The 22,373-nt window shown below is 42.8% G+C and overlaps 1 protein-coding gene across 1 annotated transcript; it reads right to left on the reverse strand.

Annotated features, from left to right (window-relative positions):
• Positions 1 to 4,242: 4,242 nt before the first annotated feature.
• On the reverse strand, positions 4,243 to 22,373 carry VPS18 (VPS18 core subunit of CORVET and HOPS complexes). The gene is made up of 5 exons (XM_075030729.1): positions 22,209 to 22,373; positions 16,840 to 16,981; positions 16,556 to 16,647; positions 13,953 to 15,823; positions 4,243 to 13,220 (listed from the first exon to the last, which is right to left on the reverse strand). Exons 1-5 carry the CDS (start codon positions 22,297 to 22,299, stop codon positions 12,492 to 12,494), a joined length of 2,925 nt encoding a protein of 974 aa, XP_074886830.1. The 5' UTR covers positions 22,300 to 22,373; the 3' UTR covers positions 4,243 to 12,491.

Consider the following 22,373-nt stretch of genomic DNA (forward strand, 5'->3'; position numbering starts at 1 on the left):
CACTTGTTTTTACTTACACTCTGATCAGTTCCAAGAAGTCTGTTTTTCACCCAGCATGCTGCTGTCAGGATACACACAGTCTCGCAGTTGACTCCCATTTGTCATGATTATTGTTCCCACCAAGAGAGATCCTGCCTTAGGAATACATGTTATCTTTACATATCCAAACTCTCAGCAGCCTGAGATACAGTAAACTAAATAGCTCACCATCACCAAGAGATTAAAGTCCTTCTCCCTTTTCCCACCCCTTCCCTCCCTCTACACATACCTTGTCAGGTATTACTGCCCACTGGTGTCATCCACAAGCCAGAAGAAATGAATGCCAGCTCAGAAGCACATGAAATCTCTGCCTCAGGCTCTTCTCCCTCCCTGCAAGGCTTCTGGGCAAGACCCAACTTAATCCTGTTCAACAGAGGGGTCACCTGTTCAACAGAATGGCTAAAAGCTCCCATCTCTCTTTAGAAACATTGGTCTCTAACACAGGAAATGGTTCAGCCATTCTCTTCCCAGAAAATAAACAGAACACGTTATAAGTGTCTCCCAGGCACCTACAAGGATAGCCTGTAATGTTGCGGTGGTGCTAAATTAGGACAGTCGTAGGTAGTCTCCGAAAAATACAAGGTACTTGGTATTTTGCCCCCACAGTAACTACAGTGACTAGTTTTCACAAACAGTTGCAGAAGTCAAATTAGAGAAGATGGCTGTTACATGAATTAGTATTTGGACTCGCAGGTGTCTAACAAGCCCCAGCATCAGATGAAGATTTTCCTCTGGCCACAGCCTCTCCGTTTTTTCTTTCACATGGATTCTCTAGTATCTCAAACTTTGAGCATACACTATGGGTGTTGCCTATGGACAAATAAGAGCCACTCCCCATCACCTATTTTCAGGGAACTTACAGGAAGTCAGTATCTTTACAATATATGTGTCCAATAAAATTGCACTTGGCAAATAGATTCAGAACTTGTAGAGGGAAAACATAGACACAGAAAAAAAAAAAAAAGAAAGGATATAACAAATGTGCATGAGCTCAGATGCCCAGGCGTCGTTTCCTTAGAAACCAGGCTAAGGACAGGAAAATCCTGTAACCAACAGCAATGTCTGTAGTAGAGCATCAAGATTTAATAGCAAAGCCTCATGCCTTAGAGTATAAGCTCAAAAATAAAAATCATCCCTTTCCTCCAGATTATACAGCTGCAACACACTGACAGGAGTAGACAGTGATTGCCTTGTAAGGTTCAGATGCTAAAATTACTAGCGACAAGTGCATGGCTGCGCATGATACAAATGAGATTGTGATAAACATCATCCTTCCAGAGAATTGGCAGGGGGCTGCTGTATTATCAGCACCCAGGGTAAAAAGAAAGGATTCTCAGTGAAATCATCTGCATTTGCTATTCTGTGGAATCAAGTCCAAATTTCAAAAAACTCCTAGATCTTGAAAGAAGAAAAGGATTTCACAAAGTAAAGGGGTTTGATGGAAACTTGTCTACCATGTCTGCCAGCCCACCTGGGGAATAAATGGAAAACAGCCCAGCATTAGCACCTACCGCACAAGCGTAAGGCTACTTTTTGAGAGAGTTCTTCGACCCAAATCCTTTGCCAAAATTCACAGTGAATGGCAGCAAGATGATTTTTGGGTGAGTGTTACATGGCTTGTTTCACATAGTGACAGTTACTAATGGAAACAGTCTAAATGCGTATAGATTTCAAACAGTAAAATCCATACTACAGGTCTTGCACAGCAGAGGAAACCAGTGAGTTATGAGGTATGTTACTCCAGTAACACTGCTCTGGAGTACATCAGAGAAGACAACTTCTTGCAAGGACTCCAGAATAGTTTAGATGTAGACTTGTAGGTGGCAATGGTGTGGCTGTCTCAACATGCTAAGCAGCAGAATTGGGTTGAAGAACTCCAAACCACATGGAAGTGGAAAGTCATTGCTTCAGACTAAGCATTGGACAGTGCAAAGGTGATGCTGGTCCAAGGGGGTCAGGGATCTTCCTGCCTTGTGGTAGAGCTGAGGAAAGTTGCCTCAGAAAAGAGAGAAGGGAAAGTATTTCTGGCCACATTGGTTGGTTAGAAGTCTTGATCACAAGAGGATTGAATGTTCATTCCTAGCACCCTGGGTACAATCTCTAACTCTCTGGATAAAATTTTAATCTGTCAGTGGTGGAGACTACATACATCTCCAGAAATCTTAACAGTGGCTAGAAGAAATGGGTTCTTCCATTACTATTTCATTAACCCAAGAGAAGGTGCCTGGTTGTCCAACAGTGCAATCTTTGAGCCAGTGGAAAGAGAAAAAAAAATCATGAAACCTGTTCACAAGCTGATTATTATGCAGATCAGCAATCGTTATCCTTTCTCTCATTACCTCAAATGCTTTCTGCCATCTGTTGGTAACAAACCTGCATCTGGCAGATTACCAGAGGAGCCCTAATCAATGGGTAATTGGGGTAGAGGATTGTGCGGACAATCCTGGCAATGAAAGCACAGAAAAACTTACAGCAGGAGAAGAAAGTTTGCCTGTCACAAGTGTGAGATCCTATACCCAGCGTTTCTCTACCTTTCTGACAGAATTCCTTCTTGTTGGGAAGAGTGTGGAGGGGGCGAGAGACAGGTTTGTCACAGGCAATGGGATGAATTATACCAGCCTCTGCAATGATACCTCAAGGAAAAGGTTAATTTCCAACAGATTATGCCAGCGAGTGCTGCCAGGAAAGGCACAGAGCAGAGTAAGCACAAACACGCATGAGTTTGCATTTCCACAGTTGCCTTTTAGAACCATCTGTTAATGAGACATAGAGGATGCTACGGACTCTTTCAAGTAACGGCTCCTAATCTAGTCTCTTAGTGCCTTCTGATAAGAAATGCTCAAAATATGGCCCCTGCAGGTTTTCCTTCTCCAGCTGTGCATTCAGGGTCCTGCTCCATTTCACATAGTCCTTCCAAGTCTTGATTACAGCAGCTCAGATATAATATTTGCATTATTCCTCTGTCTTCCAAAAGAAACAAAGCTTCTTAAATCACACTTACTGGTGCCGAGCTCCCAACAGAGACATACTGACAGATTACAACTGAATTTCAGAATGAGGCAGAGTCTCAAAGTTGCCAGATTCCTACAAGTTTTGAGGGAAACAGCAGCTGGGTGGAACAGAGAAACCCAGCCAGCACCTCCACTAAAGGAAAGCAAAAGGGAATTTGCCGCTCCACATTCCCGTCGTCAGCTGGCTGGTTGGTCAGCAAATGCTTTGAGCTACTCTGCACACATGGAGCTGTCAAGTGACTACCACTGCTGCTGTCCTGCTCCACCATGGGTACCTAGAAAGTAAGAGGCAGAAGTTTAAGTGGTAATTGTAAAGACCTCTGTAAGAATCAGACTATATTGACTCACCTTTCAAAGAATGAATCAAAATAAAACCAGTATTGTACTGTTTGAAAGATCCAATCCTTGCTGTCTGCCCTTCTGCCACACTACATAGACTCAGGACAATTTCAACCAGAAAAATGTTCAGAGCATTTGACCCTCTGTAGTCACATTATAATGGTGCTCTAGATGTCAAGATATCTGAGTTTAACACCACAATAAATCAAAAAGGCTAAGTAATCTCCCAAAACTAGGTGGAAGGGGGTGAAAGAGGCAGTGCATTTTTTTTTTTTTTTTTTTTTTTTTTTTTTTTTTTTTTTTTTACCGTGCCTTGCAGGCCACTGCTGTGTTCTACCTGCTTGCACTGGCCCCAGCGGCTGGGAAGGTACATACATAACATCTACTACCCAGATACCACCCTGGGAGTGTTGCATTCATTGGAGCTTGGAAGGAACAAGGAATTCTTGTAGTAAGAAAGAAAGTGGCCCAAAGAAAAGAAGGAAGTAGAAATCCCTATAAATATCCAAATGCTGCCAATGCCCACGCATGCTGGGCTGGGATCCAAAGTAACTGTTTTGGGGCGATAAGAATCCTTACTAAGCACCTGAACAGGGGAGAGGAGCACCAACACCCAAGCTAAGATGTTAATGAGACTGTGACAGAAAAACAACATCCTCAAGTGATCTAATATCCAGGCTGTTGTGACTAAAAAAGCGAGAACGTGAATCTTTACTATTCAAAGGGACTAAAAGGAGACGGAGGAATGCAACTGAAAATTGGTTTTAGAAGCATGTTCCCAAGAGATACAGATCTTATTTCCTTCCTGCTATTAAAGGAAAGGGGTGACTTCGATACGTATTGGATTACATCAGGGCAGAGAGCAAGACCCCCATTTATTAAAATCCAACAATTTTTTTAATTTTTTATTTATTTATTTATTTTTTAATTCAGCATTTCAGGGACATTATTGCAATCTCCATCTAACAGCTGCAGCCTGCAACATGCTGGTTCAGTTGCATTTACATCCCCAAAGACAGGAGGCATCTGGACACAATAACTTTTTGTAGGCTACCAACCTGGACTGCTACCAAAAAACAAGGGTTCTGTATAGTTTGTGACCTAAATTAGAGAACTTAAAACTTTCAGAGAGGGAACAGAAATAGAGGTGGTAGAGAGAGATTTGCCACACTGCTTTTGGGGGTTTTGTTTTTTGTTTTGAAATGGGGATATTGTGTGATCCCCATCTGGAAAGGGGGAAGACCTCGGTCTCTTCTGTGCAAGATCAGGTCGCTGTTTGTCAATGGAAGGAATACTTTCTCCAGCCATCTTGAGCCTCCCATACTTACTAATGGTATTAGAAAGAAGGGGGCACAGTGAAAAGCCAAATCCTCTTCAGATGTCATTTGTGGCACTGGAAAAGCAGTGAAAAAAATACAAAAAATCCAGACTCAGTTCTTCAACATGACCATGCTCCTGTGGGCAATCTCTTTAGATTTTAATCTCAAACTTTGTTAAAACAGCCATCCTGTTGCTTCCCTGCTTAGACAGCTCTGAACAACTATATTGGGCAAGTGAGAGATGGCATTAGTTCAAAGACATGACAATTGTCCTGCTGACACCTTAGTAGTGTCTCAGTTGTGTAAGCATCTAAGAGCATTTTCAGGATCCTGAGTATTTCAACATACAGACAAGGTAGTTTAGGAAATAAAAGCACCTAAAAGCCAGGTATGACACTCAGCAGCATCTGGAAGAGCTGTTTATACATCAGTAACCCTCTTGAGTCCAAAGTATGCTCTGTCCTACTCTAACTCCTCCTTGTTCCACCAATATAGGAGGTTTGTAGGTCATCCTCTGCGTCTGTTGCAAATGATAAAATCTGAGACACCCTTTCCCTTACAACCTTCTCTTGATGCTTCTGCCTGTGACTCAGGGAAAAGCAGTACACCCTTCAGGAAAGAAAGATTGGACAGAAGCAACTATTTTCACAGCCTGTACTAATTCTGCTGTATTGGAATAAAGACTGCAAGCTACATTCATCATACTACCCTGGCACAGCTTCGGTCCGTCTCCCATGTTTCATCCTTCTGAAACGTGGAAGCTAGTGAGCCTCTTGTTACCCTCTCCACATAATTCTCTTCCTTTCTTCATTAGTTTTCAAGCTTAGCGGCAGGGAGTTTCACTGTTCACCCCCTATTAACCCTTCCTATATTCAGTATCGATGTCAGAATCAAAAAGTTCTTTGCTACAGCAGTGAGCAGAGAAGGTGAAAGAAGTGAGTGGGAGACAGAGGTGGCTGCTGAGCTGGTACCAGCGACAGAATAATGCATAAAAAAAGGTTCACAACATGTCAGGCATCACAAAGAAATGGCCCCACCATCACTGTTGATTCAAGGTCTCATAAGGAGGCAGTCAGCTCCAGAAGTGTTCTGACTTCTGAAGAAAGGGATAAGAAGACAGCACTTTGAACTTCTGCCCAAGGCCCTACCTACAGATTTTAGCTGACTTTTGGAAAGCATCCAGCAAGCTTGGTCTGGCCTAGCATTATGCAGATGTGCTGAAGGACTGCCAGTAATACCTATGTTGTGTGCAGAAATTCTTCCTACTTCCTCATTTCAACCTAAGTTCAGCCTGAACTTCCCAAGTTGTTGATTTTCTTCAGAGCATAACTAGGGGCAGGACGAGATGCCTGGTGGGCAAATAATCCACACCTTTACTTTTGGCTCAGGTGCCACAGCATCAAGTAAGCAACTAGCTGTAACTCAAAGCTGCTGAAACACAGTACTGAATCACTCAATTCCACAAATTTACCACTTTATAGGTACCTCTCCATAAGGATACAAGGGCCACTCAAGATTATTCTGAAAAATCCCTACTGCTTCTGTAACCACGCTGCAGAGAAAAACAGCTTTCAGGGAGCAAACTCTGATTCTACACCAGCAAAGAAACTATTGCCAGAGTCTAGGCTTGCTGACTGCTGAATACTGCTATACATTGTTCCACTTCTGAGTCTCCTAAAACTGGCCGTGTGTACAAATATTAGGTAGATCAACGATCACAAGACATTTCTCAATCAACAGCCTTCTTATAAACAGAAAAGTCCACATTAACTGATTTGCACCCACTCAAGCTCACAGAAGAGGACATTTCTGTCCTTCATATGTTCCTTGAGAAGTCTGAGCCAAAAGAAAAAAAAAAATGTTACTTTACAGTTTACACTTACCTTCTCACTGAGAATTTTCAACAGAAAGAAAAAAACCTCTGGATTATTATGGAATGGGTTTTTGTATGTTCCTTCCTGTACTAAAATATTTTTTGCTTTGGAAACCCTGCCACTGCAAAAGTCTTTGAAGCACATACTGAGGATTACCATAAGCAACCCTTCAGAAGAACACAGCAGAAAGATGACATGGTCCTAGTTATTCCAATCTCATTAACTGGGCAAGCAGGCAAGTGTTTGAAACAGACTGCAGAACATAAGGAAGTGCTTTTCTCCCAAAAAGGCTGCTCAGCAGAATGTACCACTGTAACACAAATGCAGATGTCGCTCTGAGACAGTCATGCTGTGTCACACTGGCAAGCATTAAACAAAGAATTGGGACATCTCGGAGAGTAAGCCTCTACTGTTTCCTCCTCAGCCAGCAACATTCTGCTCAGTTCTTTCAAACAGCATGAGCTGATCTAAGTTTATGGCCCTGTTATCAAGGATGGTGACACATGGTTCAGCTACACGTGGCATATTATTTTATTTAGATCAGCTATACATATTATCTTTATAGCTACTACGAGAAAAATTGGACAACAGCTATTTGGCTAATTAACATGGTTCTAGCAAAAGACCAACAATTTTCTACTACCCGTACCTGAACCCAATACTGACTTGCTGCAAGTTGGAAACTGTCCTCTGCTGAGCTGCCCCACAATGACAGAGAGTCTGTAGGATCAGTTATAGCTGTACTTGTAACCTTAGAGTGCTCCTGTAGCTTCCTTGTTCCTAAGCAACCCATCTTACTTAAACAAGCTGCCTCCAATACCTCTGGCCATTACAGAGAGGAAATGCCTGAGCCCCTTTTTCTCTCCACCTCGACCAGTTTCAACAGGTAGATCTAACAAGTTTGTTTAATCTTTTTCCCCTCCTTCCACCTGAAAGCAGCTGCAGGCCAGGTTGCTTTAAAGCTCATACCCCAGGTAAGTAGCCTGATGCCTTTCGATGAGATGTGGGAGTGAAAAAACCCAAACACTGAGTTGAGGGGGAAGTATCACGATTCTCCAAAATCACAGCGGCATGAAGCTCAAATCCCAGAGAGCTCATAAGCTGTAAAGTCTGGACTGGGCATGATCAGAGACAGCAGATAGTTTAGGAGCTGAACCCATACACAACCCACTGCAAATTTAAGGCACTCCTGTAATGTTCCACTTTCAAGCTGCAAGCTCTCAATTTAACCAAAATTCCTATTCTAAAGGAAATGAGCTTTTTCTTCTTCAGCACCTCAGTGTGAAAAGTACAGATCTATCAGTATCACACTTCCACTGGGGAAGCTTCTCTGAAGTCAGATACATAAAGTTTGGCCAAATTACTTTATAGAAACCACCACTCCCTCTCCTTTCTAGGGCATCCCTTCCTCCGTGTACAAAAAGGAGATCCTGGACAGCCTCTCTCTGCTCTGAGGACGTCATAAGATTCTCTCATAAACACTACACATACCACAGTGAATCACATCGTACTCCACCTATTCTGGAGAAAAAGACTTAATCTATCTGAATAAAAATAATTTAAAAATCAAAAATTCCGTAAGTCTTATATATTTCAAACCTCCGATTTCAGCTCAGCACACTTGTTGCAAGAAGGAGGCCCGTTTTCAGTCTGTCTTCCCACAGCTCAGTACAGGGTTGTTGGATGAAGTGATGCAAGGAACAACAGACTTACCATGAATTCCCACTAGAAGTTGTTTGCACTTGTAAACAGTCTATACGCTGACAGGGCAGTAGTGAATGGGAACTACCCATTCCAAGAACTACACGCTAATACATGACTACAGTCTGAGTCAAACTACTACATGTAATTTTGATGGAGTACAAGATGTTCCTACTCCCACTTACCCCTTTATTAGGATTATGACCCCACAACTCAGAGGCAAAAGCAAACACGTTAACTTCTCCGTTTATGCAAGTCTGTGTCCAATATCGTATTACAAACCCGGTTTTGGTGCTTTCAACAAAACACAGTAGATGTGAACCCAGGCAGCTAAGGAGCTGGCTCACATTCACTTCTACCATCTCTGCTGCCAGGACAGGGTAAAGAGGAAGCGAGCAAAAACGGCCAGACCCAAAGCCACCAGATATTGCAACTCCAAGCCCAGGGAGGATGTCTCTACAGTTTACTAAATCAGGTGGGTCTGTAGGAGCTTACACTAGAATGCAGTTAAACAAAAGAGGACTGATACTAATTTGTTAACAGAGCAAATCCAGCTTTTGATATACAAACCTGAAAAACAGTCATCTGTTAACTGAAATTGCCTTTTAGTTAGAGACAATTTTTTTAGCATCTTTGCCTCCAATAACTACCTTACAGGTTTGTCTCCACCTTCCCCCGCCCCCAAAGCACTGGGAACCTGCTTCAGTTCCTCACTGTTTTGTACCATTCTTTCTTCTGCTACAGAACACCTTTAGCTTCTCTGCAGCAAACCTCATTATTCAAATGGACAGCAATGACATCTAGTGGCTTGCTAGGAATTTGCCTTCCTAAATTTCCAGCCCAGTCATTTATTTTTAGAAAGGAGACAAAACACACAGCTCTCAGCATTTCAGCTGCTTCCAACTACGTAGACCAACAGCAAGCGCATCCGAAATTCTCTACAAATTCTTCCACGACACACATTCACTGTTGTCTCTCCCAGCTTGCAGCATTTCCCCAATCCCTTGCTTGAAGTCTAGGAGAGGTGAGGTGGTAGGCAAAAGTTTGCTTTAGGCCTTGCCTGCCCAACTAAATTTCTTCCGCATAAATCTGGCTGCAGATATTTGTTCTGGTTACATAGGGATAGGACTCCCACCCACTCTTTTGGTTATGCTGTTCTCTAGCTGCATTAAAGTAAATGGTAGAGGTTATTCACACAGACAAGGACAAGGCCCAAGGCCACATCATTTGTAACAGCTGGTACATAGTTCATTCACAGCTAAAAAACCCAAACACATACAAAGCACCATGATTTCTAAAATGTAGCTTGCTGAAATTACAAGGAGAAAAGATAAAAGTGCTATTCTGAAGGCAAAGAGGAAGAGATCTTGCAGATTAGATTTATGGGAGAACAGTAAGCAGTTCACTTCCCTCCACCCCCGCAAAAACCCCTCTTACCTTTTTCACCAAGTGATACTGCAAAATTGCCAAGAAGCACAGGTGAGGGGTTATTGAAACTTTTGAAGCATGGGAAAGTTCAGAAGATATCTTTATGTAGCTTCCTGTACTACTGGCACTAGCCATTTAAATTGCTGCTGGAGTCTTTGCAGGCATTTACACTCCCCACAGCCTTGACAGCAAATGACCTAAAAGATTTTTCAGTTAACAATGGTGAGGAAGCATGAGATTTGTGGTATATGTATCTGGCGCACAAGCCTACAGCCCTCAGAGAATGTTGCATACTAGTCATTAAAAAAACAGAACAAAACAAAACACCTAGTTCTAGTTTTGTTAACTGAGACATATTAATACCCAAGATTGGAATCAGTAGGTTCTTGAGGTGCCCTCCCCTACCACTCCATCTCGCGCAAAGACTTGAGGTTTTTTATTTACTTGCAATGCCTCAGTTCACAGAGACACAAGCTTCTTCCAATATTATGGACTAGCAGATCTCCTTGGAATGATCTATAAGCAAATACTATTGCTAATCTTCAGAGCACAACAGAAACATTTAGCGATGTGACTCTTCTGTAGCACTAATAGGAAAAGAATGGAGGACTATAATAATTCTAATATACCAGGAAGCATCCTGTAAAAACCCAAAAGTAAAGAGATGGAACAAGTATTAAGAACATCGCAAAGAAAATAAGTAACTTGAAATTACTCCCTGCGTGAGAATGAGCTGCTACTCATGTTTCTGCTGAAGGGCAGAAAACCAGCCACTTGCCTTTGACCAGAAACTGGTTTGGGTGGCGGGCTACTGTTGCTTTATAATGACACATACCACCTTAAATATCACACTGCTTACAAGAAAAGATGATGATTCAGGAGTGGCCAGTTATAACAGGTTTAATGCTGAACTTCAAAAGACATCACATTTAGTTTCCATCACAAATTCTTCTGGCAGACCCATTGACTTATTCAAGGCAAAAGGCTATCCGGAGCCAAAGAAAACTACAGCATGTGGGGTTTCGGAACCACTACTTAATGGAACCACTGAAACAGTGGTTTCTGATAAGCCAGCAACAAACACTACCAGGTGGTAATAAGACTGCCTATCCCACAGCTCCAACAATGAAAAGAGGATTTCAAAACCTCAGGTCTTCCTGCTGTCAGCTCTGTTTTTTATTACTCGTGTCATTTTACACAGATAAAATTTATTCATTCCAGGCTGAAGGTCCCAACAAAAGCATGGATGTTCTTCTGGAGCTCTGAATGGTTATCAAAATTCTTAGGTCAGCTCCTTGAGGAAACCAATTTATATTCCCTTTCAGTGATGTGAAGACCCATTTCTACAATGTTACAAAGAGGGTAAGTGACTAGCAGACTGAGAGAGGTACTCAAGACAAGCTCATACATTCATGTGGAAGAACTGAAGAGGTTTTTCAGAAGACAGTATTTTCTGTTGTTTAATTACAAGAATCACCATTTTTCATTTAGATCATTCCATTCTTCTGCCAATTACTATCTTTGTGATTCAGACCCAAACAGCAGAACTTCATAAAAATTTTAGTTTCTTCAAAAATAGAACACAGAACCCTTGCTAAATCACTAAAGAACACTTTTTGTTCCCTCACCCACAGTGCAGTGATCGCCACCTTCTGGGAAGAATTTTCCAAGTCAGAGCAATAGACGGGAGCATCGACCTGCGGCCACCTCCAGTGAGTATCAAATACAGTCAGGAAGGCAAAAGACTACCTGGTCACAAGGTACCGGCTTCAAATGGCAAAGCAAATTTCACACCAACAGAACCTTTCTGTAGTCTACCCTTGAGGGAACCTATGACTAGATCTCTAGTCTAGTGCTCAAGTGCAGCCTGAAGAGGACCACGGCAGGACAATACAAACAGGCTGCATTCCTGCTTGCAGAGTATCAGTTGAAACCTTACTACTGCATATATCAGTTTTGGTCTCGGGTGAAGACAAAACCAAGACCCACTATGCAAAGACAGTCATAGTAGAAATAGGATGGGGAGAGGGAGGAAGGGGCGAACAGCCTGGGAAGTATTGCCAAAAACAGCACCTACAGAAAATTCAGATGTATGGGCTTGTCCATAAAGCTTGTGGGAAAGAGAATTATACACCTTGAATTGCAGGCAAATGACTTAAGTGTATTATGAGACACTCCTGCTTGAGAATTATACACATTCTTATATTACATTGTATAGAAACATGTATTTGTGTAGCGTGATGTTTACAAAATATATATGCAAGAGCATTTGTCCTTTCATGTTCTTTTCATCAATGTGGTTATAGACTCTCAGCAAAAAGGAAACAGAAGGCAATTCTAGCTTTGAAAGTGATGAATGAAGACTACACTGCTTAGTGTTCTTCACTATTTTTCCCTTTAAGCTTGTCTTTACCAAAACAAATACCACACAACAGGGAAGACAAATCATAGGCTGTTCCCAATTCCTTCTGGATAACAAGGCACTCCATTAGCTTCACACTGAGAACCTCAGAAGAACTGCAAGCAGCAAACATCTGCTAAATATATTCCAGTAAGTTAGCTCTAACTATTGTTCAAGTTCTTAGACAGCCATAGCTGTATCTCCCCATTTTTCAAGACTAGTTCACTGTAATCCTGATAACAAGACCCCACTACTCTTTCCTTAGAGTTCCACAGAAGCCACTGTGTTCCTGCTTCTGGAGGTTATATTCCCACCACAGAAGCTTCACAAGTTGTGAACAAAACCACCTTGGTGCATTGACAGTTACAGATTTGGAAAACTACAGCCAGCTTTGCATCTCCTCTTCATACTTTTGGGGATCAATAAAAGGCTTGTCAATAGACCGGATCATCAGCTCACCACAGTACACACATTCGGCTGCCACAATATCATCAATGTCAGCTTTGATCTGTTCCCGGCTCTGCTGCCCTTTCCCCAAGCTAATGGTATCTGCGTCTTTGGGACGATGGTGGCTCTTGGAAGGCTGACTGGTAGCTGCCAGCTTCTTCTGAAGATCTTCGAGTTTTGCCTGCTTATAGGCAGGAAGGTTTGGGAAAACAGCTTGGAGGAGACAGTCATAATGAAACATGTGACCACACAGGAAAAGGTAAAAAGGGCGGTTTAGAAGTGGAAAGTCACAAGCAGCACATTTTTCCTGAGGCTCCACAGAGCCATACTTATTTCTCATTTCCTGAATGTCCTCTCGGATTCTCTTGGCACTCTGTGTGGCTTCCTCCATCTCCCTTTTCAGCTCCTCAATGTGCTTGTTGTAGTCCTCCAGGGAGTTACAGATTGCCTCCTTGAAATGGTCAATAGTGACAAAGTCTGGAAAGAATGGCAGGACATCTTCAATCTTCAGTAGGGCACAGCTGGAGAGGCAGGCCATTGCTTTCTTGACATCCTTCTCTTCCTGAACAACATGGCGAGCAATCTTCAACCAGAGCTTCTTCCGGAGTTCCTCATCATCTTCAGGGAGATCTGCACAGGACTTGGCAAGATCAACATCCACCTAGAAGTTGGACAGACAAGGAAACCGAGTTAAGCTTCTCACTCTGTTTATCCACCATTCAACTTCAAAGCCTGCTGTCCATTACATTAATAGAAAACTTCTATTGCTATCATTACCTAGGGCTGCACTACTGGCCTGCTCCCTGTTTACACGTCAAACATCTCTCCTCTCCACCAGTATTCCTCCCTGAAGATTTGCTTGCTACTCAGCAGAGAACAACAAAGCCCAGCACTACAATAAGGGCAAATCCATGTTACACTATCTCTGCTAGCCACATATTTCAGCAAAGACACAGCAATGCCAACAGAAAAAAATCCAACATCTCCCTGAAGGTCAGACTAAGCTGACAAAGGCATTCTTCTGTGATAATTATCACAGCTAGGAATAGGAAGTAATTAGAATCCTGAACTATAGCTATACAAGTCTTGCATAAATGTAGATATGTTAAAGGTATTTTATGTTAGAGACTGAGCTTAAGACAGACAGTACTTCCCCTTGTACTTTCCATGCACCTACCCTCAGTTATGGCTTGTCACAGACAGCTGTCTACTTAGAATGATTGTGAAAGCACAGAAGTATGTTAACAGAGACAGGTTTTTCTTCTTAGACTTAGCTGCACAACTCCTATACTGATGAGTCTATCCAGTTCCTCTCAATGCTCGGTTGTTCAAGATAACCTGAACAAGCTACATTTCTATATATCACAGCATGCATGCACAGACACACACATACCTGTAAGGCAAGATCCACAGCCTCCTCATATAATTCCATCACTTTGTAAATATGGACACATGCATGGTGGTGCCCATGCTCTGCACACAGGCGCAATGCATACTTCAGGTCATAGTGGATCCTGTTTGGGTTGGTTCCTGCTTGCTCCAGGTATGATAGCAATGAGTCGGGCCGACACAAAGCATAAAGAGACAACAGGTAGTTGTGAATGGCTTGCTGGGTTTCCTCCAACTGATAGACACAGAACTCCATATATCTAATGGCTTCATTGATCTGCTGGGTGCTGGCACTCTGGCTATAGTTAACAAGGGCTGGAATGAGGTTCCTAGCATCCAGTCTAGAACCCATAGAAATCCAAGCATCAACTACCTTCTTGGGAATATGCTGGATGAGGACTGGAGAGAACTTGTAGAACAGCTTCTCATCTCTGTGCCTGGACAGCACATTTAGAGCTTCATCATACTCATCATGCTGGCAGTGGTGAGCTACTACACGCTCGTAGTCCTGCATGATAACTGCAAAGTAGACCATGTGCTCTGTGTCCCCATGGCTGGCCAACAGCTCATAAATAGATGCCCGGTTATTAAATAGACAGTCTTTGTTTTTAGGACTGCTCAGGAAAGTGCGAAACTTCTCGCGGATATCCAAATAGAGATTTCGCTGTGAGGGATCTCCTTCCAATATACCTAGCCAGTTCAGGTACAGCTCCGTTAACCATGTGGTCAGCAGAGTGGTCTGTGTCTTCTCAGAAGGCTTTAGGTTACTTAGCTTCTTAATCAGAAACTCCATCAGGGCCTCTTCTTGCTTGGCTTCAATGAACTTAAGGGCAATTTCCTCAAAGTAGTTCTGGGTCAGCGCATAACATTTGGCACTGTCTAGATACCTCTTGTTTTGGAAGCAGTGCTCTGCCTCTTTTGCCAGCACAATATCCAGGCACTCTGGACGGTCTTTACAATACTCTTTGGCTAAATCAAATTTGTTCATATTCATATACATCTTCCACACATCTCTAGATTCTCGCTGGACATGGTAGCGGAACACTACTTTCTCAGTGTGGATCCATATCTGCTGGACTGTGGGATCTTTGATCATGCGTGTCAGTAAGCCAAACTTCTCCAGGAACAGATCTTGAAAAACAACCTGCCCATTCAGAGTGCATACAGCCTTCACCCGATCAGGCAGCAGCAACAAGAAGTGGAACTGGGTAAGTACAATGGATATTGGCTTGTTCACAGTTATGTCAATATCAGAAGGATAAACCCAGACCCGTTCATCACTCAAAATTGAATCAGGACGGCTATAATCCAACGTACCATATAAAACACCATTTCCCATCATCCAGGCAAAGGAGCGTGGGTTGGAGCGCAGTTTTGGGGTGTAAAAAGCTATCTCACTGAAACCAAAGTTGGCTGGAAACTCCCGGAAGCTGGGCAAATGGTCAGCATGCATAGCAAATATGGAGCTGAAGCCTTGCTGCTCTGTCCCTTCAGGCACTTTACCAACAAACTGGAAGAGTCTCTTCCGAGTAGTGGCTATAATAAAAAATTTCCCTTCTATTCCACGTTCAATCTCCAAGCAGCAGACCGGGGCAGGTCCCGATTCCTCCTCCAGAGTGTAGACCTGTCGGAAGTACTGGTCAGGGTTAGTGCTGAAAAGGCTTCCCTCGCTGACAGAGATTTCAGCCTCATAGATCTGCCCCTGGGCTGTCCCCACCAAGATAGGCCCAGTGTTGGTCTCTGAACCAAGAAATTTGTTCCAGCCCACGCTTTCAATCAAGTGGCCTTTCCAGCGGGAGAGTGCTCGCACTTTCTGAACACTTCTGTTCAGGTAAAGGCATTCACCGGTGTTCAGAGCAATCAGGAGATGAGAGCCTGCCAACAGGAGAGGGGTATGGGAAGAAGAAAACAAATTAAGACCATGCCTAAGCAAGCCAAATTCCTGAGGCTTCTAATCCTCATATTTGATAAGCTCCAATATCAACATACTTAATCCAAGACTTTCCCAGGCATTCATAGGAACGTGGGGGATTTCCATGCTGGATCAGAATGCCAGTCCTTATGTTGCAAACTTAAATTACTAGTCCCAGATGCTTCAGCGAGAAGGTATTCTTCTGTTTCAGTAAGTGTTCTAAGGATAAACAGTTCCCAAAGTTCTCTCCTATCCCTGGCAGCTGGTGACAAAGAGGAGCACCTCTTTCCAAATTTTTGTTTTGTTTGTTAAAATCAGTCAAGGCTACAGTGAGCTGCATATGTTTTACAGTCCTTTTTAAAAATTCTTATACACACACATACAGCACAGCATGACAGCAAAGATCTCCTTTTATTGGTTTTAGCAGCCTTGCTCAGAACAGCCTAATTGCATGCGTTCATTTCAAAGAGTTCAAAAGCAACAATATACACACAACAAATCAGTGTTTTTCTAATAGCACAGGGGCAAATCAGTAGGCAGGGCCCCTGGGCAATGGAGTCCTGCCCACAGAAGAACCACCTGTTCTCCTTATTTACAGAACAGAAAGAGAACTCCTTCACCAGTGCTTGTTATGCACATGCAATTGCATCTGCTGCCAACCACTGTCTGTAAATATACATAGCCCATCACCTCACCTGTGTGGTCCAAAAACATCTTGTAGACTTTGGCTTCATCTTTGCGTCCCAGCTCTACCTGATTAGGTTCATCTGGCTTCCCAAGATCAATCCTGCAAAGAGAAACCAAGAAAGCACGCTTCCAACAAAAGTTCACGCAGGCATAATTGCCTACTGTTTTCCATATTGGGTTCATGGCTTCTTATCCAGTTTGTAATTGTAAGTTCTCTCACAACTTAAGGAAAAAAAAAAAAAAAAAAAGGCGGGGAAAACAAGCAATAACTTCAGGTCTCTGGCAGCATTACCTGAGAAGGGTGTCTTTGCCAAGGCTCATACAGAGCTGGTTAGAGGAGACCACTAAGCTGTTAATTTTCTCTGGAGGAGCAAAATCAATCCTTTGCTTGTTAAATATTGGTGTTTCCTTCTCCAGTCGTGCATTCACATATCCTGGAGAAAGAACATGAACACTTAAAAACAAAACAAGACAAACACCCACAACAGCCCCACAGTATATCAAAATCTAACCTAAAAGACTAGAAGGATCATTGCCTGCTCTGAGTTTTACTGAAAAGGGAGTGTGCTCCATGGAGCATGAACACTGAAAGCAGCACTCAAGTGGTTGTATATATAACAGGAAAGAAAAGTAGTAATACGCTTTACTGTCTTGTCACAGAACTGCAAACTTGTCACAAGCATTAATTTGAGAGCACGTAGAATTCTAGGGGAAGCCACAAAACTGTCACATAAACTCCATAAAAAGCTGAAAATGAGAGTAGAATCACAAAGTAATTTGTTTTCCTTGTCTGACAGTTTATTTCTTCAAGGCAGGAAAGAATGGCTGGTATTACATAAGACACAAAGAGGGCTCTGGTTTGACGCTCCCATACAAGCTACCCAAGAGACCACTGTGGCATTAACTGAAATATATTTCTCTCTTATTCCATGTTGGAGTTGAATGAGCTACCACACTTGACACCCATCATTCACAAGCTAAAGCTATTTTTAAAGTCATGTTGGGCTTTTTTGTATCCACGCAGCAGACTTCATCATCGAGAGATGTCTGTTGAATTATTTGCTGCAGGGAACACAGCTGGACGTCACAATGATGCTTTTACCATAACCCTGTTTTACCAACCAGAACACTATCCTAATTGCAACTTTCCAGTTGTTGCTGGAAGGCACGCGAACTACTTACTAGAGTCAAAACAGTAACAAAGACCTGGTGATTGCTGCATCAATGCTCCAAACTTGGCATAAATTGCCTCCTGAGCAAAAACTCCTTCAGACTGGTTTACTGCTTCATGGCAAATCCCAAGACGGAAACCTAATCCTCAGATCCTTTCAAAAACCCTGCCTGAATTCTAAGAACTGCCCAATTAGGTTGAGGTTAGAGTTAAGGGTTGAAGTTTGACAAGACAAGGCCACCTTACGGGACACATGTTGCATTTTAAGCCCAACCAAGCAAACCTGACAAATCAATAAACTGAAAAAGGGGAGTGTGTACAACCAGAGCAAGTTAGCTCATGCAACTAATTAAGTACTCAGCTAGTCGGTTTAGTCCCAACCAGCTTGGGAAACGTGGCATCCATAGGAAGGCATGTTGAGGGATTATTTACAAAGGAGATCTAGGTGGGAAAGGCAGAGAATGAAGAAGTAAGATCTAACCTGAGGGAAGTGACATAGTTCTGGAGAAATATGTTAATAAATAAATAAAACCTAGAAATCTATTGCTTAAAAAAACCTCTTAAGATCTCCAGTGCAGATGGGCAAAGCACAAGATGCAGTTCAAACTCATTCCTTTGACTATGACAAACGCAAAAGCCCAGCCATAGGCAAGCAGTCAACAAACTAAAACTTTTAAACAGGTGAACCTGTAACACCACATGGCAACACAGAGAAGCAGCATGACAGATTTAGTTTTCACTGAAGACGAGTAGACCTCTGCACCCAAAAACATTGGACGTGCAGAGACCATGCCATTCTATTTCTAAATGAGGACAGCACTCTATGGTCTTCCTGTGAGGAAGCAAAAAACTATAAAAGAGCTCAGATATGCCAGTGAACTTCAAAATAAGAACGCGTTCATATAAAACCAAAACCAAGTGATGATACTCATTAGTAAAATCCTGGAACGTATGTGCATCCACAAACAGATCTTATCACAAAGTTTGATCCATATCAATCCCATGAGACAAATTTTCCCAGTGACTGAATTTCCCATACGCACAAAGCCTTGCATAACCCTCTGACAAATAAAACAGCAGAGGACCTCAGTCTAACCACCCTACCTCAAGCTAGAAAGCAAGACAGATTGATACATTGCTAGGTTAACCCATTTGCTTCGCTCCATGTGTGAGTGAAGGATTTCTAAAACAAGGAGATCCATGCAGCAGTTAGCCTGGACAGGAAGATTAAAACCACAAAGAGCTATAGCAAATTAAGGCCATTCATGGCCAAAGTAGCTAACTAGGAAAATGTAAACTTAAAGAAAAAAGAAACCTGGGATTGTATCTCAGAGGAAACAGACTGCTTCCATCCTAAAGAGCATAAGCCTACGCTCTTTAGACTGGGACTAACAGCACCACTTTGAAGCACACTCAATACCTATAACCTCCCTCCAATTATCCTGAAAAACTCTAATTTCAGCCCTGTTGCTGTTGAAAAAGCCAGTGTAGTAGTGAAAAGTAGCCTGCTAACACTACAAATCCTTTAATTGCCTATTCCATCAATGCCTTCTCCTTGCCTCTGCCTCACCACTAGACCAGCTGCAGGATCTTTAAAGGATTCTTGTTTTAGAGGAAAGATGCACAGGCAGGAATAGACAAAGCAACCACAATCTGAGTAGGCAGCCTTTTGCTCAGCACATTATGTTTTTTTCTTACACATTGATCCACATCTTAAACATTACCCATTTATGCAAATGCACATTCCTTTATTTTCAGTTAAGCAAAACAGATGTTCTACATTTCAGATTAGGGAGCTGCAATGCCACAGTTTAAATTTGCTGTTATGAACTGTGGTTCAAAACATGCAGACAAAGCTCCCAAGCTGCAGATTCATGTGATATCACAGCTAACCAATAAATATAAATACATATTTTTTTTATATATATTAAAAGGAAGGATAACTCTGATGGGAAAAACCCACATACATTCAATGGACCACCAAGTTACATTCATTCAGGCAATCTTGAATTTTTTTCAGATTGCCACCAGGCAAAACAAGGCTGGCTGAGACAGCAAGGAAACCCAAACACAGTAAGGAGAGGGAACAACTAGCACAACTATATGCAGGGGTAGGGGGGGTTGTGTTGGGTTTTTTTTGTTTTGTTTTTTTTTAATTCAGTCATAGTTCAAGCCACTGGACAGGCTTCCAGCATTCTAGACTCTGTAGGACTGTATCCATTACAATTATAACAACTGTAGGATCATCATCACTAACATGAGGATTTTAACTAGTGTCCTTAACAGAAGGATGAAGTCTTTAACTTACAGTTCTCTATACAAAGGAGATGTCTATTTTATAACAAGCATTCCTTTCAAACAGTCCCATCTTCTACGTGACCTCAAAGTCTGTCTTCCCTTCAGGCGAGATTCTACTGCAGCATTTCCCACCCAGATTTCTGGACAAATCTGCATTTTTCCTTAGAGCTTTTAATCTGTTCAAAGATCTAAGCTCACCAACATCAGTCAAGTCTAGTGGGTCAAAGTAGGTCTTTTCACGCTGGAACTGCAGTACTTGAAGTTTACAATGCAGCAGTACTTTAGGTTGGCAACAGAGTCACTGCTTGGTTATCTACAACTTTGAGAAACCGTACCTGCAGTTTAACAAGCATAGGGAACAACTAACTGAAACAGAGGACTAAGTTTTAATATCTTCCAAAATTTCCAACCTAACCTTAAGGACTGTTTTCAGGAAGTTAACTATTTACTTGCATCTTTTTTCCAAAATCAATTTGCTTAAACTTCAGATTTCCCACAACTACCAGCCCAAGTTTTGTTCAAAATTACCAGTGTGGTCTGATATAAGAATAATTAAAATCCTGATTAGGCTGTGCCTTTGCAATTAAGCAGTTTCCCAAACTTCTTTTGCCAACATCAATTGTCAGCAAACAGAGTTCTCAACTGTAAGACAGCCATGACTGGAGACAGTGTTGCAGCAGTCAAGAAGAAAAGCTGAGTCCTTGAAAATTTATTTTCAGTAACACAGCTTGTCCCAACACTGTTTTGCACAACACCTATTCAGGACACTTCTTCTTTATCTAACATTACACAACAAAATAACTGTGCATGTTAAAACAAACACAGGGAACATACCTACTTCAGTACCTAGACTCAGAGTAATTCTGTCTGTATTTATACTGGCTGTATATACACACTGTCTGTGTATTTATACTCAATAATAAACATAGTATGACAGAATTCATCAATTCTTACCACATATATAAACCACGGAACCTGGTTTCCCCAAAGGTTAATGGTGGGCAACACTATCTGAGGAAAAAACTTGAAAGAATGTGTCCATGCATTTCCAAACTTGCAACTCAAAAATGCCAGCTCTGCATAGCAGCTGGTATTACCCTGACAATACTTGGAAGAACAGGATCCTCTCAGAACCTACATTTCCCTGCCACACTCAATACAATGTTGTGAAGTGGCATCTAATAGGGAACAGTTATTGAACCTAATAAACCTTGCATTTATCATGGAATGTATCTGCCATTTGTTTGCTTTCTTTCAAATGAAAGAAACAACTGACTGGTCATCACACCATTACTTTGCATTGATTGTACACCTCCCTGAAGAGTACAGTATACCAAAGCGTCACAGACCTTGACAGAAAAGTTTAACTGTGATACAGATTGCTTTCTTGGTAATCTTCTTCAGCAGTAACCTTGCCATCATGTAGTCAGCCTAAGGGAACCACTCTAAAAAATGAAGTCTTTGGTAAACTGCCCCTGGGTTAGGCAACTACCCCATGCAGGTACAGCTGAGCACACAGCCAGAATACTGTAACAGCTGGGTTCCTCAGAGAGGAGGAAACAAAAAAACGACAAGGAAGCAAGCTGGTGAGATGATCTCAGACAACTACCACAGCTCTGAACTGAATGGTGCCGAGGTGTAGTTATAATTTGTGACTACGAAGGCATGCCCCTTCATGCACACGTGTTTCCACCACACACTGCTTCACAGCACAGGGGCTATGGCCTTATGAAGCCCTCCCACAGACAACCTGCACCTCACTTTTCCTACGATGACCTGCATCACCCTTGAGCTTCACCACGAACCAAGCATCCCCCCGTGCCAAAACATTTCACACAGCAAATAATAGAAAACCAAAGCGCAGCTGAATGTTATGCCACGAACACAGCGCTACACTTTTTCGTGGAAGCATTCTCCACAGCCTGACATGCCCTGCTCCCCACCCCGCCCCCAGCTAAGGAGCTGACACCTCGCCTACCCCTCTCAGCAGGAAAACCCGCAGCGGGAGGCCCCGCCGAGGGGCTAACGGTGGGAGCAGGCCTCCAGCCGGGCGGACACGGGGCTGGGAGGGACGGACACGCCACGCCACGCCACGCCACGCCACGCTCAGGGCCTGGCTGTAACCACAGCGCCGCGCTGCCCCCGGGGGCCGGCCCGGGCAGAGGGGTGCGTGGGCGCCGCCGCGCACCTACCGGAGTGCGGGATGCCCACGCTGGCGCGGCTCTGCTGCACGGAGGCGGAGCGGTACAGGGAATCTTCGTACTCGTCCAGAATGGAGGCCATGGCCGCCCACGGTCACCGGCACCCCAGGCCCCCGCCGGCCACTTCCGCCAACGCTCAGCTGACCCGCGTCACGT

The sequence above is a fragment of the Buteo buteo genome, chromosome 6 (genome assembly GCF_964188355.1).
Source record: "Buteo buteo chromosome 6, bButBut1.hap1.1, whole genome shotgun sequence".
NCBI classification, from domain to species: Eukaryota; Metazoa; Chordata; class Aves; order Accipitriformes; family Accipitridae; genus Buteo; species Buteo buteo.